Below are 17,500 nucleotides of genomic sequence, written 5' to 3'. Positions count from 1 at the left end.
CAGGGTAAGGTAGGGTAGGGTAGGGCTAGGAGGGTTGAAGGAGTCACTTAGTTGAGGAATCCAGGGCGGTGAGGGAGTGAGGAGTGTCGGAGTAATGGCATTCTTCCTCACCCTCGCGCCAAGAGAGGAGGATTAAATGCCGCAAGGTGGTGTCAGAGGAAGGCCGAGAGGGGGAGAGATTGTGGTGGTGATGTTGTTGATGTTATTATTGGTGTTTTGTGGTGTTTTTTTGGTGAGTTTTTGTGGGTGTCAGAGGAAGGCCGAGAGGAGAAGAGATTGTGGTGGTGATGTTATTATTGATGTTTTGTGGTTTTTTTTGGTGAGTTTGTGGTGGTGTGGTGAAGTTTCGTTTGGTATTGTGTGGTGTGGAGTAGTAGTAGTAGTAGTAGTAGTAGTAGTAGTAGTAGTAGTAGTAGTAGTAGTTTTCAAGACAGTTTTTCATAAATGTGAGTATTGCTTTAATCTTTTGTATTTTGGCTTTTTTTGTCGCCCTGAGTCAGATGACTTTTCTTATCATTAAAAGAAAAAAAAAATATTGAAGTCATCTATAGAATTCAGACAAGTATTGCAGTGAATCATAATCTCAAATTAATTAACATGTTTAGAGGAAAACCATGCCCTACACACACACACACACACACACACACACACACACACACACACACACACACACACACACACACACACACACACACACACACACACACACACACACACACACACACAGAAGCATCAACAAAATTTTAAGTAATACAGCAATCTTTCATATCTTGAGTGAGGCACGCCGAAGAGAGACAGACAGGAGGGGAGGGCGGAGAACACTAGCTGGCTGGCTGGGCTGATGGGTGGGTGGGTGCGGCGCGGCGGTGGTGGCCCAGCAGCGGCGGCGGGCGCGCAGGGCGGGGCACGGAGCCAAGTAGGACAGCTGAATTCCCTGAAAAGTGTGTTAGTCGAGTTTCCTCCGAGCCAAGGACGATTGTAATGGAGTGCACTGCTGGGCGGCAACACTCGCCGACTGTCAGGACTAAAAATAGTGGTGTGCATCTGTACAAACACAGGTGCTCTCTCTCTCTCTCTCTCTCTCTCTCTCTCTCTCTCTCTCTCTCTCTCTCTCTCTGTTATGAATATGAAGCAGTAAGGAAGAAATCTGCTTTCTTCGGCGTCATATTGTCTGTCATAATATTATATACAGAAATTTACTATATCACTTCTTACCGCTTGAACTGTATCGTAAAACTGTCGTCTTGTACTAACTGTTTTTGTTCCCCGGCCTTATCTCTAGGAAAACTAACCAAAGATGTGTTTTTTGTGGAAATACATCGCGAAGGAACTTAATATTCTAGAAATGTGGTGGTTGTTTTGAGACGGCTTCGTTCAGACCTCTTGGGGGAAACGTTGTGTGATCTGATTGTTGTGCGTGGCGGGGCAAGGCGGGGCATGGTGTGGCGTGGCGTGGCGTGGTGGAGCAGCATGGTGGGTCGGGGCGTGGGTTGAGGCAGTACACAGAATTCTTGAATGACGTGAAGTGTACCAGCATGTCCCCACTAAACTTTTCCTTATGTTCGTGATTCGTTCATAAGCCTGTTTATATTTTCTCCTCCTTGAGTTGTTGTTGTCAGTGTTGTTTGTTGCGTGAATTGTGTTGTTGCCTCACTTCGCCTTGTTCGCTTCATTGGGCTCATAAAAAGAAAATCGTTATTTCTTTAAGGTTGTTAAGTGTGTGTGTGTGTGTGTGTGTGTGTGTGTGTGTGTGTGTGTGTGTGTGTGTGTGCCAATCTTTCCCCTACGGAAAGAGTTCAGAGCTCATACTGACCGATCTTCGGGTAGGACAGAAACCACATCACACTACACACACACTGGGACTGCGAGGCCACGACCCCTCGAGTTACATCCCGTACCTATTTACTACTAGGTGTACAGAGGCTTGCCCATTTGCTTTGCCGCTGCCGGAATTGGAACTCGGGCCCTCTCTGTTGTGAGCTGAGCGTGGTAACCATTACACAATGCGGTGTGTGTGTGTGTGTGTGTTTCACTGTTTGATCTGCTGCAGTCTCTGACGAGACAGCCAGACGTTACCCTACGGAACAAGCTCAGAGCTCATTATTTCCGATCTTCGGATACACCACACACCGGGACAACAAGGTCACAACTCCTCGATTTACATCCCGTACCTACTCACTGCTAGGTGAACAGGGGCTACACGTGAAAGGAGGCACACCCAAATATCTCCACCCGGCCGGGGAATCGAACCCCGGTCCTCTGGCTTGTGAAGCCAGCGCTCTAACCACTGAGCTACCGTGTGTGTGTGTGTGTGTGTGTGTGTGTGTGTGTGTGTGTGCGCGCTTGCTTGCTTGCTTGCTTGCTGTTCTCTTAAGCTTTCTTGGGTCAGACAGATCACACGCCTACGTTTTCTGTGGAGCCGTGTCCCTGCCTGAGTCTACCTTGAAATCACGGCAGCCTGCTCGTTTTCTCTCATCCCCTCACGAGCCGGAACAAAACGGTCACCCGTGGAAATTGTGTTTTAGCTATTGTTGAACGCTTTAACCCCTTCAGTACCATGACGTGTCTTCACATTCACTCATCTTACTATTCGGTGATGTTATGCAGCTTCTGATTCTTTTGTGGGGGATTAAAAAGTGAAGACTGGTCATTAATTTTTTTTCCTAATGTTAATAAAATCGTCCAGTCATACCCAAACACCTGATGAAAAATGCCTCCCAGTATTGAAGGGGTTGAGAGTTAAGATACAAAGCAAGGTAAGGATCTGTTAGTTTCTTTATACGAGAATTTATGGTTATTTACTTGTCTAAGATGAATCCGCCAGCTGTGTTATAATGGTGCTTCTGTGTGTCACCTGTTATATTGACCTTGAGCGTTCCATGTTACCATTATTAAAGGATTCATGCATAGAGTAACACAATGAATCCTAAATAGTAGTTTCTTATTCTCCATACACCCATATACACTTCTTGGCTAATTCTCTCGGACCTGCAAGGGGACTGGCAAATAAGTGGGTCTTTTTTTTCGTTTTTATGTTGCCCCTGGCCAGCCTTCCCCTCTTAACATAAAAATACACGTTACAAAAGCCTTTTCTCGAGTTCCTTAAACCTCAGTATCATGACATGTTTCTATATTCAGTCTGCGTACTATTTAGTGAATATATACAGCTTCAGAAACTCATGTGAAGGATTGAAATGGTGAAGACTGTGGCCATTAATCTTCTGACCTCCATAGACTCTTGCTAATGTCAATGAAATGGTCCAATCGTTCACAAATCTCAAGGTAAAACTGTGGCATAGTAGTGATGGGGTTAAGGGGACTTTTTTCTTCCGTTTTGTTGTTTTTTTTTAGATGTGTATCGTATCACTGTTTATGAAAGATTACGGTGTGTATTACGTAATGGAAATCCTGCCTCCCAAAGCATTCCCTTATTTTACCACACCCTGCCTATTATACAGTCACCCCTCCCCTCAGGTATACAAATTACCTAAGCCTCCCCTGTAAACCCCTTCAAGAATTACCGTTTTCTTTCTTGTCTCGGTATATTTGTTGAGCTTTATCATGTCATTCTTATGTTACTAAAGACTCAAATATATAATAACACAATAACCCCGCCAATAAGTTATAACAACATCTCACTCGCCACACTCAAATATATGGACTTATACAAAATACTAAAGTCACGCCCATTTTCTCTCGACTCTGCTGGAATTTCGTGTCATTCACATTCACATACTAACACTTCTTGTAGGTACTAATGCCTGTATTCTGAAACACTTTGCTCTCTCACCATCATGTTTTTAAGGGTATGCTTATGGGGTCTTTAGTAAGTGTCTCAGATATTACACATTCTCTATAAACAAACTACAAAACCCATCCCTGAAACTCCACAAGACACCCGTTTTCTCTCACGTCCCTGCTTGCCGCTCACATTCAGGGGGGGGACTCAATTAAAGTCCTGTGTTACCAGCGGCCACCTCTGTGCGGGCGGCGCTGGCTCGGGTTACCTTTGATGGGCCACCCGAGGACTTGGGGGAGGGGGGGGCTGGAGGTGTTCTTTACCCCTATCTTTATACGCGCGTTGGGTGATACCTCTAAAGTGTCAGTCAGGGGAGGGGAGTGAGGGGGGAGAAGGGGGGTAGAGTTACAACCTGGCAAAACACTGGTTACTGATACTGTTGCTGTAACGCCCATGTACTCATAAACGCCTTCTCCTCTCACTCCAACAAATTTCAAAGGTCACAGAGACAACTTCACGTGGAGTCTTTGGAATGCAGTGTTGGTGAGAGAGCAGAACGTTGGTCCTTCCTGGTGACTGGTGACTGGTAACTGGGGAAAAGTGACTGGTGAGGAATGGGTGACTGGACTGGAAACTGGTGAATGTGGAGTCGTGCTATGGACTGGTGACTGATGGATAGGCAAGGAAAGGAGGATAGGAAAGTAGAATGAATGAGTTTATGAGAAGAAGAGTAATGAGATGGAAGAGAAGGCGAAGGAAAGGAGAAGATGGAAATGAGATAAAGATAACGAAACGAGGTGATAGAATGAGATAAAAGATAAGAAAGATAAAGGAGAGATAGAGAGAACGAAAGATTGAGTAAATAAGTGTAGAGGAGGACAGGAAGAAGGAAGAGGTGAAAGTGTAGAAAAGGAAGAAGAGGAAGGTGTAATAGAGGAGATGGGAAGTAGAGGGTTAAGAGGGAAGGACAGGAGGACAAGAGAGGTGAAAGGGATGAGAGGAAGGGAGAGGAGGAAGTGGGTTAGAAAAAAAAAATAAATAAAGGTCGGTTGAGTAAATTAATTCAGACTTATAGAAAACTGATACGTTGTTCCCAAAGTTATTTTTTCAAGATTTATTTATAGATGACCTCTTTCTGTGTGGACATCATTTTTTTTTAACATTAGAGAGAGAGAGAGAGAGAGAGAGAGAGAGAGAGAGAGAGAACATTTTGATTTATTTTTTGATTACTGATAAAAACTTCCATTCGCTTATGCTTTTCTGAAGAATCGTGGTGATGATGGTGATGGTGATGATGATGATGATGATGATGATGATGAGGTATTGATGTTGCGGTGAGGTGTTGGTTGTGATGGTGATGATCATGATTTTGATAGTGCAACTTGTAGTGGTGAAGCAAATAGTAGATAGGTATATTGGTGATGATTAGGTGATGAATGATGGTGATGGTGATGGTGGCAATAGTAGTGATAGTGATTAGTATGAGGTTAGGAGCTTTAGTGGTGGTGACGGCAGTGGTGACGATAGAAATGGTGATGACATGATGACGATTGGTGATGTTGATGATAGTGAAGAGAAGATAAGGCAATGCATGGAGCTGTAGTGGTGGTGATGACAAGGCTGTCTCAAGCAGTGGTGGTGGTGGTTGCAGTAATGAAATAGTGGGAGGGGAGGAGGAGGAGGGGAGGAAACAAGCACTCACACATAACTCACCTTTCCCACCTGAGCAGAGGAGGAGGAGAAGGAGGAGGAGGAGGAGGAGGAGGAGGATTTCTGGTCTTCACAGGTGTTTGGTGTCGTGTGTCATGTCGATTGTGGCAAAAAAAAAAAAAAAAAAAATAGATAAATAAAAATAGATGAATAAAAAGAAAATCAGAATACGTGGCTTCTTCATCTTTGATATGTGACTCTTTTGTATTCATTATCGTTATCTTCATTGTTATCATTATCTTCATTTGTTATCAGGAGAGACCAAGAGAAACTGCCATTAGCTTACACGTGGATGGTCCTGTACTAAACATTCCTCCTCCTCCTCCTCCTCCTCCTCCTCCTCCTCCTCCTCCTCCTCCTCCTCCTCATCATCATCATCATCATCATCGTCATCATCATCGTCATCATTATCCAATCACGCCATCTGTCTGTATATTGGGTCCCCGTCAGTTCCCGCCCTGCATCACTGTGGGCTCCATCCTGTCACCTCACTTCCCTTGTCCCGCAGGCCGCTCATCGCCCCGGCCCTGCGAGACTTGTCCTCACCGTGCCCTTGTAACGGTAACACATCAGCGAGTGAGCTTTGAGGCGTGGTGAAGGGTTCTCGTCCTTTAGGAGTTTACCTTATGGGTCTACGCTTACGTACATTGACGTAATATATTCTGGTCCTCCTCCTCCTCCTCCTCCTCCTCCTCTTCTTCTTCTGTATACTCGTCCCAGGCAGCTTTTACTTCCACCAGTCTCGGGTTCATTAATGGGGACTCGAGTGGCATCGAGTCAGTTTTTTATCGCCACATAGTCTTGGGGTCAATTGTGGACCGGCAGGCGGCGCGGTGAACGTAATCCCAGCAGGCCTCACCGCAGGACGGGCCGGTAAGCAGACCCGCGTGGGAATCAGACGCTGAGTTCCCACGGTCGTCCAGGCTGTAGATCGCGGGGCGCGCCTCACAGCGACAAACGACACAGCACCGCCGTGTAGCGCGCATCGCCGACACGCCTCACGCCCAGGCCCCTCACTGCGCCCTCGAGACCGACACCGCGGTGCTGATCGAAGCGGCAAGTGACCGCTGAACTCCGCCACACTCCCCGGGGCTCTGCACGCGTCTTGTTGATGTGAGACGTTTCCAGAGCAAAGCTGCTGCGTGTGGCGAAGTGTGTGTGTGGGCAGGACAGTGCGTGTGCTGGAGCGGGAGGAGGTGCGGGGAGCCACACCCGCATTTGCCACAGCGGCGCGCCACGGTGGTCGGCGGCCCGCGGGATGGCGCGCAACCTGCTGGTCTTCCCCTGGAGGCTCAAGTGGCACCTCGGCAAGCGCCTGCCCACCAAGGGCGGAACTTCGAGTGTCTGATCGGCGTGTCTGCTGAGCTGCGCCTTCCTCGAGGAGCACGACGAAGAGCACAGGAACAGCGACTAAGAGGGAAAGAGAAGTGGGCAGCGGCTTGGGAGAAGGAAGAAGAGGAGGAGGAAGAGGGGAAGGGGAAGGGGAAGGGGAAGGAAGCCTCAGGATATCCCCAGAGGCGTGGTGGACTTGGTAGCCGCGGCAGTGTGGGCGAGGGCGGCTGGGGGTCGGGGCCAAGTTGTCCGCTCGGGTGGCAGATGCGCCTGGCCCTGGCACTGCGGGGGCGCCTCATGGTGCTCAGATTCATACTCATCTGGCAGAAAAATCGCAAGCTCCATTATTGGCACTGACCAAAGTACAATGTATCTGGAAATCGAAATCGACCAGAGTGGCGGGCGCGGGCGTGGGCGTGAGCGCGGGCGGGGCAGGGAACGCCAGCCCCATGAGTCGGAGGAGGACGAGGAGCAGCTCAAGATGAGGCTGGACAGGAGACCCGAGCGGGACACAACCAAGACGCGCCTGTTGCGGAGGAGGCACCGCCACCGCAGGGCCGGTCTCGAGAGACAGGTGTGTGTGTGTGTGTGTGTGGAGAGAGAGAGAGAGAGAGAGAGAGAGAGAGAGAGAGAGAGAGAGAGAGAGAGAGGTTACTCAGATAATACAAAACATCACGTTCATAGTTTTATACATGCTTGGATATAAAGCAAGACAAAAGAGTGGAGTGGAATGGAGTTTGGGGCTGGGATGGGATGGGGGGTGGGGTGGGGTGGGATGGGATGGGATGGGGTGGGGTGGGGTCGGGTGGGGTGGGGTGGGGTGGGGGGGTGAGGAGGGGAAGGGAGGAGAAGGGGGAGGCGGCAGGTTGATCCGGAGCTTCGAACAACACAAGCTTCAAAAGTCCGCCAGCCTTCCATCTGTTGTTGAGTTGGATCGGTCCGCGGCCCGCCATGGCGCCGCTTGGAGACTCGCCGCGCTGAGTAACGCTCGAAAAATACCGCTACATGTTGTGAGGTCAAGGTCAGGATCAAAAGTCAAAGGTCAAAGTGTGTCCGTCATTCAAGGTCAATATGGGATTGCTTCTCGATATTCATCTTTAATAAAAGTTCATATGTCGCGTAGTTTTGCGTTATAGTTTGGGTTATTGAAATGTTGAAGGTCAGCGGCGTGCACAGGTAAGGTCAAGGGCGGCTGTGTCACTCAACACCTGCTGCAGTTTTTTTTTTTCTCTCTAGCTGTTCAAAGTAATAACATTGTGGTCTGCTGTGATACTGAAGTGTTGTACTGTTGACTGCGTTACAACAAGATCAGCTGTAGACTTAAAAAAAAAGGGAAAAAATAGCAATAATATTTAGAATAGACTAAGTTGTTATGTGACATTGTTTTCTGAATTAAACGTGAAATACTACTACTACTACTACTACTACTACTACTACTACTACTACTACTACTACTACTACTACTACTACTACTACTACTACTACTAAACAACAACAACAACAACAACAACAACAACAATGATGACAAAAAAAGAAACATGGCAACAATATTCAGAATGTGTAAATTTGATGCGCAAGATACATATTCTGCATTTAAAACTAGCTTGCGTTCCTCCAGCAGACACGTCCGTCCACTGAGCAGCGATGCACACACACACACACAGTAGGCCACTCTGCACGAAACACACTATAGAGTCAAACAACCATATCCGATCCGCTTCCTCCTCCCACATTCTCTCCACCCACTTAACTGGTCCCCGTGTTCCTTTCCTCTCATCCTGTTGGTCCCTCCTTCTCTCCTTCCTCCTCTCCCTCTCCTATCCCTTGTACACGTGTCTGGCTTCCCTATTACCTGTTTACCTATCTGACTCACCTGCCTTTCCCTTCCCCGTACTCGCTTCTCTCTCTCTCTCTCTCTCTCTCTCTCTCTCTCTCTCTCTCTCTCTCTCTCTCTCTCTCTCTCTCTCTCTCTCTCTCTCTCTCTCTCTCTCTCTCTCTCTCTCTCTCTCTCTCTCTCTCTCTCTCTCTCTCTCTCTCTCTCTCTCTCTCTCAGATAGAGAGAGAGAGAGAGAGAGAGAGAGAAAAGGACATGGAAAGGCTACAGGACTTCGGCAGAATTACTTATATCAATGAGTCACTTTCCTGATGGCTAAGACACAAGCACTCCCAGCACCACAGACACTCAAAGACAGCTCTCAGTCCTCGAACTGGTGCTGGTGGCGGGAGAAATGTGCGGGCGGTGCTGTCCCACGGGTGTCAGGTGAGGACTGGTGTCGGGGGCTGGTTCTCGCGGGGCCAAGGTGTACCAGGCTGCTTAAGTCCCTATTGGCTCTCCCCATGTGTCGCAGCGCCGTCCAGGGGTTGTGAGGGTTGTCGAGGGTTGAGGGGCGGCGGTCACGTGTTCTGGTGTGGTCTGGTTTAAAAGGGAGTGTGATTATGCGTGTCACGTGTCTGTGAGGCCTTTAAAAATGTCTGTGTTTGCTTTTTTTTGTTGTTGTTTGGTTATTTTTGTTGTGTGTGTCTGGCGATGCCTTTCTGTTTGTCTGCGTTTGTCTATTTTTGTTTTATCCTGTTTTTTTTTTTATATGATCATTTATCCTTTTTCTCATTTGTTAGCCGTCTTCCATCTTGTCTGTCCGGCTGCCTGTCTGTCTCTGTCCGTTTGTATTCATCCACTGCCATCTGTTTTGTCAATCTCTCTCGTCCGTTACTTATCCATGAATGTTTCTTGTTTTTTTTCTTTAGCTTCTTCTCTTTCACCGTGTCTGTCTTGTTGTTTTACCTTGGTCTGTGTTTTATATACCTTTTATTGTTTATCCATTAATATCTCTTTTTCTCTCCCTTTATTTTCCTTTTCCTTTCACCTCATCTGTCTAACTGCCTATCTGTCTGTCTGGATGTATTCTCTCTCGTTGCCTTTATTTGCATCACTTTCGGGTTCTAACTTCTATTTTTGTCACTTTGCTCACCTGGATGCAGGACACGATATATTTCAGGTGTTTGGAGGACGAGAGGGCCATTAATTTTAAGACGTTACAGGTGGAAGGACCGAGAAAGGGACGCTGAAGGTGGCACAGGTGAAGATGGGGGGGGAGGGAGGAGCGCCTTGCCAGGCCAGGCTAATGGGGTGAGGGGAGGGGGAGCAGTGGTGGATGCGAGGACGTGCGCCGCTCCCTGGAGTTTCAAATATTTGTGGTCGTCAAGGAGGTGTCGTGTAGCGGGCTTTTCCCACGCTGCTTCTCGCCTTTCCGTCACCCGTGCCCCTCCAGCTCCTCCCGCCACCCCCTCTGACCCATGTCCCCTCCCCCACCAAACAAGCCGCGGCCCTGGTGACGAGGTGTGCTGGGGTCGTGCCTAAGTGGGTTATGTTAGGGCGTACGCTTGTGTGTGTGTTGGGGAATGGTGTTGAGGGGATGGTGGAGGGGTGAGGTTTGGGGTTAGGTGTTTGGGAGGCAGGGGAAGGGGGTGGGTGAGTGGATAGGGGTGGAAGGCGTGTCAGAGGTAACCATGATAGCCTTGATGGATGCGAAGTGGCGTCCAGTATCAGCTGAGAGGATGAAATGACACGTTTGACATCATCTATCTGGGTATCTATCTGTCTATCTATCTGTGAATGTTAGTATCCATCTACTCACCTGCATTTATTTCAGTATTAGATGGAATTATTTACCCTCATATATCAATACCAGTCATTTTACCTGCGTCTGTTTCAGTATCTCTCTTTCATCTCTTTATTTGCGTCTCGGCAGTTCTCTCGGGGCTTGGAAGGATGATGTGTGTGTGTTTTAGTGGCTAAGAATAAAGTGGATGAAAAGAGTCTCATGTTAAAGTTTTCATAATGTTGATGGTTTCTGTCTCTTTATTTCAGGTAAGGAGGAAGGAAGGAAGGAAGGAAGGAAGGCAGGCAGTTGTGTTGCTGAGGCCTACTAATGAGTGAGTGTTTGTGTTGATACTGATGATGATGATGATGATGATGGTGGGGATGACTTGTGAATTATGTTATCTAGGCAATTTTCTGAAGAGTGAAATCAGTAACGTACATGAAAGTTTAAGAAAGGTTTGTATGGTGATTTCAAGCTTTTGTTTCTTATATGTTTCTTTCGCTGTCTTTTTATATATATATATATATATATATATATATATATATATATATATATATATATATATATATATATATAATATCATCGCAGTATTGTATGGTATATGGTAACATTCACATTATTGACATCATTCATTGGGTATATGTTTATAGTTTTGTAAGTAAAAAAACAAAGTACCGAAATACAAGAGCGGAAGTGCTACGGTAATTGTGCTCAAGATAACTAATGCACTCTTAGAGACTATAACGGCACCTTTATTACTTTACCTATTTATTTATTTGTGTGGCTTTGACGTTTTAATAGCAACAACTTAATTAGAGCGCTGCAGGATAGTACTGAAAGTGATAGAGCGTTTACCAATACTCTCCTTCACTTATTTCAGGGTTCGTATTCTTCAACTCTTGGTTCTCTGATTGGGAGTATTTTCAGTGGCCAGGGATCGATACTTAACTTCTCATGAGTGTTTACACATTAATGATGAAAAAAAAAAAAGAGATTGTTAAACTGTCGGTGGGTTCACAAAAATAATACCCTTGCAAACCTTTATAACTTGTAGTAGATCCTATTGAAAACAGTCGAGATGAAACGATGAAAACTTAACAAACACGAGCACAAATTAGGCAAAACAGCTTAAAACATCCTCGTAATGTCCAACAGTTCTGCTTTCTATTGTTCTTTGTGTTCCTTTATGGCGGCATGGCAGTAAAAATGGTGGCAGCGGTGGGAGTGGAGAGGCGAGCAGTGTGGGCGGGTGTAGGGAGGGAGTACGCGAACCACCTTCTGGAGTGTAGAGATAACCTGGTCCTTTGCATCATGCCGTGGCTGCGAGTCAACTTTTCTGACGGACAATTTGCATGGTCGCCTTTGCTTGGGGAGTGATGAAGGCGGGCGGTGGGTCCCTCTGACGCCTCTGACACGGGAGGAAGGGAGGGAAGACAGAGGAGGCATGCCAGAATGTGGTAATGGCACATGACAAGGTGTTGGAGAGAGAGAGAAGAGGAAGTGCAAAGAGAGGGGAAAATGAACAGGAGGGGAAGGAGGGAGAGAATGAAGAATGAAGAGTAAGTGACGGAGATTGAGGAGAAAAATGGAAGGTTGGTGAAGGAGGGGAGGAGAAAACAGGATGAAGGAGTCAAGACGAGGAGGAAGATGGAGAGGAAGTTTGATTGAAAGGAGAATAAAGGAGAGGGAGAGCTGAAGATAAGAAATGATTGGTGGATGAAAATAAAGGAAAATGTTGGAAGGACGAGGAAGATGGGAGAGTAGAGAGAGAGAGAGAGAGAGAGAGAGAGAGAGAGAGAGAGAGAGAGAGAGAGAGAGAGTAATAAGGAACCTGACAGAGGGTAAAACTGAAGAGTAAATATAGAGGAAATTAAGAGGATGAAAAGAGATAAGATAAAGAAAATACACAAGGAGGAAACAAAGAGATACGTGGAAAAAATATTGATAATCTCGAAGTAAATTAAAGAAAATTGAACAGAAGGAAATAAAACAAAGAAACCAAAAGAGAAGGAGGAGGAGGAGGAGGAGGAGGAGGAGGAGGAGGAGGAGGAGGAGGAGGAGGAGGAGAAACGAAACAGGAACAGTTGCAATCAGATAAAAGCGACCAGAAACACACACACACACACACAGAGAGAGAGAGAGAGAGAGAGAGAGAGAGAGAGAGAGAGTTAAAAGTTTCCCTGTGTCTTCCTCCGGGGAATAGAGGACAGAGGGCCGACTTATGGGTTTTGTGCTGCATACCCTGGCCAGTGGGAGAGAGAGAGAGAGGGAAAGGAGAGGGAGAGCAAGAGGGGAGAACGGAAGGGGAGGATACGGAAAGAGGAAGGGAGAAGTAAAGTTGTCTGGTTTTAGTTGAGTGTGGCAGGTGTAGAGTTAACAGACAGGTGTGAGTAAACAGACAGACAAAGGTATTTTCATTCTCTTCCGTTGGTTGGAGAATACTTGAGTGTAGAGATGAAATATTAGTGGTCGTACTAGAGCCGGAGACAGACAGGCTGAATGGTTAAGGGACAGACGGACATGAAAGGAAGGTAAAGGAAGAAGGGTAAGGATATTTCATGGATAATAGATGTGTAGACAGACAGAAACAGACAGACAGACGGACAGACAGGCACGCAGGCAGGCAGGCAGGCAGGCAGACAAGCAAGCAGAGAGACAGGCAGAAAAAATACAGTTAATGAAAGATAAATACGAATATGCATTTCAACTTCACGAACATACTGACGAAAACACACACACACACACACACACACACACACACACACACACACACACACACACACACACACACACACACACACACACACACACACACAACACAACTTTCATAACACTGCCTCTCACAACTCGGCACGGTTCCTTTGCCTGCTGGGGGAGTGAGTGGGTAGGGCGCAGCAGGAGGTCCTATAGGGAAGGTGCATTGGGAGCCTTGGATTTGGTGGCGTCTGGTCTGCCTCGCGCGGGACAGCAGATAACTACAGTATATAGATTTCTCAATAAGCGACCTCCACTGTGTTCTCTTCCATGTTCTCCTTGTTCTCTGTGTTCTCTGCGTTCTCCATCCTCGCCGCCTTAACACTCACCACCTAATGTGTTTCAAAATGAGTGTGATCGATAGTGAGGCGTTCGTGATGGTGATTAAGTGTATTGAGAGGAGAGAGTGGCTTTGGGTGGACGACAGAGAGAGAGAGAGAGAGAGAGAGAGAGAGAGAGAGGTTAGTAGAGGTCAGGCAAGGATGAAGGAAGCGTCCAGACAAACACCAGCAAACCCTCCACTCATTTCTCCTTTCTCTCTCCTTCCTTAAACCCAGAACAGTCCTTTCCACTCCCGTCCCACTCCTTCCAACCCTCCCCTCCCTCCCTCCCTCCCTCCCGTGGACACATTCCTTCCTTCCTTCCTCCAGCTAAACACAGGACGGAGTTCCCTCTTTCCTCCTTAAACACGGAAAAGTCTCTCTATATTTCCTTTCATAAGACAGCAGTATTTCCCTTCTCTACCCCTCGTGTTGCCCTTTTGTTCCTATTTCCCTTACCTACCTCTTCTCTTCCCTTGTTCCCTCCTTTCCTCCCCCTCCTTCATCTTCTATTTCCCCTTCCCTTCCCCTTACTTCTTCTGTTCCCCCCTTCCCTTTCCTCCTCTTCCCCTTTCCTTCCCTTCCCCTTCCCTTCCCTTCCCTTCCCTTCCCCTTGCTTCCCCTCCCCCAAGCATCGTGCCAGGCGTGGCGTGAGGGCGGGCCGTCGTGCAGGCCGCCGCACTCGTTGGCGCCCAGCTGACGGAGGGCCGCCGCCGGGTATCGAGCGAGGGTGACCAAGCGCAACTTAATCACAGGTGCAACTGCCAGACAGGACAGGTTCACCTCCCGCTGAGACTCCCGGCGTCGCTTGTTATACCGTCCCCTGCTGCGTCCTGCTGTGCTCATGTTGTCTGTACTGCTGCCCCCGTCACTGCCCCTGTCACTGTCACTCTCACGGCGTCTAAATACAGCCTCTCTCATCCATCTCCGCCTCTGTGCTCCTCTAGGCTACATTAGAGTCACGTTTTCTGTGAGTCCTCCTCGTCGTGAGAGAAAACGTAAACCCACGAAATGTCGATTTGCTTCAGCATGTGTCGGCATTGTTCGGCTTCAGCCTGGGTGACGCCGACCTGCAGTGGCGGCGACCTGCTGTGTGAGGAGCCCGCCGTGGTGTGGGCGTGGCTGTCGGTCTAGATGTGGGCGTATGGGGGGGCGCTTTGATGTCACTTTGATGCCACTTTGATGTTATTTTGTATGTATTACACAACGATCAAGGGAGATGGAGTTGCTGAGCAGGGAAAAGTGGGCGCAGGTGAAAGGTGGGCGGTCAGAGGGGGCTGTGGGCGTCAGGGAACGGGAGAGGGAGAGAGGGAGAGGGACTGTAAGGTCGTACGGTGTCCTTTTGATGTAATTTTGTGCCCATTTCATAACCATCAATGGAGGTAGAGACCAAGAGGCAGGAAATGTGGGCGGAGGTAAAAAGTGGGCGGTGAGAGAAGACTGTGGGCGTGATGGAAGGACTGAGGGAGAATGTAAGGTCGTATGGTGAAGGGAACATGTGCATAGAGGGGCGTGGGTGTGGGCGTGTGGGATTCTGTAGAGCTTGTTTACTGCAAAGGAATGAGTGACAGCAGGTATGAGTGACGAGGTGGACGGCGGTGGTGGTGGTGGTGGTGGTGGTGGTGGTGGTGGTGGTGGTGGTGGTGGTGGCGAGATTGTTAGGGTGAGGATTGGCGGGGTTCCTTGGTTGGGGTGTTGGGTGAGTGTGGGAATGAGTGGGGTGTTGTGGTGAGGATGTGAGTGTAAAGGTTGTGTGTGTGTGTGTGTGTGTGTGTGTGTGTGTGTGTGTGTGTGTGTGTGGACAGACTGCGGGTGTTTGATGAAAGGTAAACAGGAAATGGTTGATAAAGTTTAGAAATGAGAAAAAAAAATAGTAGAATATGTAATTGATTGACTGATTAGTTCATGTTGTTGTTGTTTTAAGATAAAGAATAGAAAATAATTGATTGACTGACTGACTGACTGATTCTGACACGTAGCAACACAACACTGAGGTCATAAGACGCTGGTAAATAATGGAAAAATAAAGACATGAACGTAACAAAAAAAAAATAGAAAAAAAATAAAAAATGGCACCTCAAATAACAACTCAGTCAAAAGAAGAATCAGAGAGAGAGAGAGAGAGAGAGAGAGAGAGCATTCAACATAAAACACCACAACCTAAAAATATAAACCAAAACATGACCACGTACACCTGAAATACATACCACACTCACGTAACGCACCCCACTCACTCTCACACACTCACACTCTCACACACTCACTCTCACTTTCCATGCGTTCGAGAATCTGCACCTCCGTCGTGAACCGTGTGGCATGTTGAGAATCCATCTATTACCAAATTCTTGAAGGCTTAAGACACCAGCAGGAGGAGGTTACAGGGATTGAAAAAAAACAGAAAAACAGGAGAATGAAACACAGGTGACAGTATACAGGTAAGGCTACTCAGTTTGTCTCACCTGTGTAATTCAAAGGGATATTTTTCACCATCTGTTTTTATCTGTGTTTTTTTCTCCTCATTTCCATCTTCTAAAAAAAAAAAATGGAAGGAAGGAACTGGAATGGGTAGGAAAAAAAGTCTTGGGTCAGTTTTCGCCAGTTGTGAAGTTAGTTCTTTCATTGATTCTCGAGTAGACGTGTGTGTGTGTGTGTGTGTGTGTGTGTGTGTGTGTGTGTGTGTGTGTGTGTCTCTTTGTTTGTGTCTGTCTGACTCATCTGTGTGTGTGTGTGTGTGTGTGTGTGTGTGTGTGTGTGTGTGTGTGTGTGTGTGTGTGTGTGTGTGTGTGTGTGTGTGTGTGTGTGTGCTCTCTCTCTCTCTCTCTCTCTCTCTCTCTCTCTCTCTCTCTCTCTCTCTCTCTCTCTCTCTCTCTCTCTCTCTCTCTCTCTCTCTCTCTCTCTCTCTCTCTCTCCTCTCCTCTCCTCTCCTCCTCTCCTCCTCCTTCCTCCTCCTCCCTCCTCCTCCCTCCCTCCCCCGTTATTAATTAAAAACGCTGAATTTCACAAAATAAACAGGAAAAAAAAAAAATAGAAAAGTCAAATAAATCAAGGAAGAAAAAAAAAAAAGCGTCGATTGAAATTGAATTGCGAAGGTGAAAGTGTGGTATGGAATGGACTAAAGATTGATAATGTTATGCGTTAGTAATTGTACACACACGGAGAGATTGATAAGAGAGGCAGGTGCATGAAGGAAATAGATGAATGAAATGGTGAATGAAGGTGTAAAGAAAAATTGAATGAAAGGAGGAAAAATTAGAGTAATAGACTGGAGAGGAATGGAGAGGAAATGACGAGAGAGAGAGAGAGAGAGAGAGAGAGAGAGAGAGAGAGAGAGAGAGAGAGAATAGATAAACAAATTCTGCTCATTGACTTGGGAAGGAAGAAGAAGAAGAAGAGGAAGAAAGGTGAAAAATAGGAGGAGGAAGAAGGTGTGTGTGTGTGTGTGTGTGTGTGTGTGTGTGTGTGTGTGTGTGTGTGTGTGTGTGTGTGTGTGTGTGTGTGTATATCGGAACTTCTTTGTCACTGTCCCTCCTTACCCCGATCTCCCCTCTCCCTCTCCCTTTCCCTCTCCCTCTCTCACTTCCTCAGTTGGCAGCATATCGTCTCCTCCCCCACACCAACTCCCCCTCGCAACCTCCCCCCCTTTCTGTTCCCCCATTCCTCAATCGCCACTCCTCTCCCCACTGGCCCTCCCTCTCCCATTCCCCAGCTCTCCCTCATTCCCCAACCTTCTGGCCTTCATTTCCCTTCCCCACCTTGCCCAAGTGTTCCTCCTTCAGTGAGTGCCAGGAGCAGGTTCAGGGACAAGGGGGGCGGGTCAAGGCGTGTCTTCAGGGTAGATTTGTGTCCTTTAGGTTTGCTCTGATGACGGGAACTTTCTATCTCTCTAGTGTGTTGTTTTGATTGACTGATGGGTGGGTGGGTGTGTGTGGGTGAATTGGTGTGTGGGTGGGTGGGTGGTGGGAAGTTAGACGAACGTATAGATTGAGTGTACATGAATAACAGGATCGTATGGTATCTCTTTCTCTGTCTCTTTCTCTTTCTCT

General features: G+C 47.3%; 1 protein-coding gene across 30 annotated transcripts in view; it reads left to right on the top strand.

Annotated features, from left to right (window-relative positions):
- Window positions 1–17,500, top strand: part of LOC123520154 (ankyrin-2-like) — a 391,211-nt gene that overhangs the window by 170,291 nt on the left and 203,420 nt on the right. Inside the window, exon 1 of one of the 30 annotated variants that reach the window (XM_045282114.1) lies at window positions 7,040–7,355. The exons of the other annotated variants lie outside the window; for them this stretch is intronic. Within the exon in view, the coding sequence (XP_045138049.1) occupies window positions 7,149–7,355 (207 nt within the window). The 5' untranslated portion in view covers window positions 7,040–7,148. Of the gene's footprint in view, window positions 1–7,039; window positions 7,356–17,500 lie in introns of those variants that run through there. 30 annotated transcript variants of the gene reach the window in all.

Source organism: Portunus trituberculatus, chromosome 46, assembly GCF_017591435.1.
Source record: "Portunus trituberculatus isolate SZX2019 chromosome 46, ASM1759143v1, whole genome shotgun sequence".
Taxonomy (NCBI): Eukaryota; Metazoa; Arthropoda; class Malacostraca; order Decapoda; family Portunidae; genus Portunus; species Portunus trituberculatus.
This window is presented reverse-complemented; position numbering and strand designations above follow the sequence as displayed.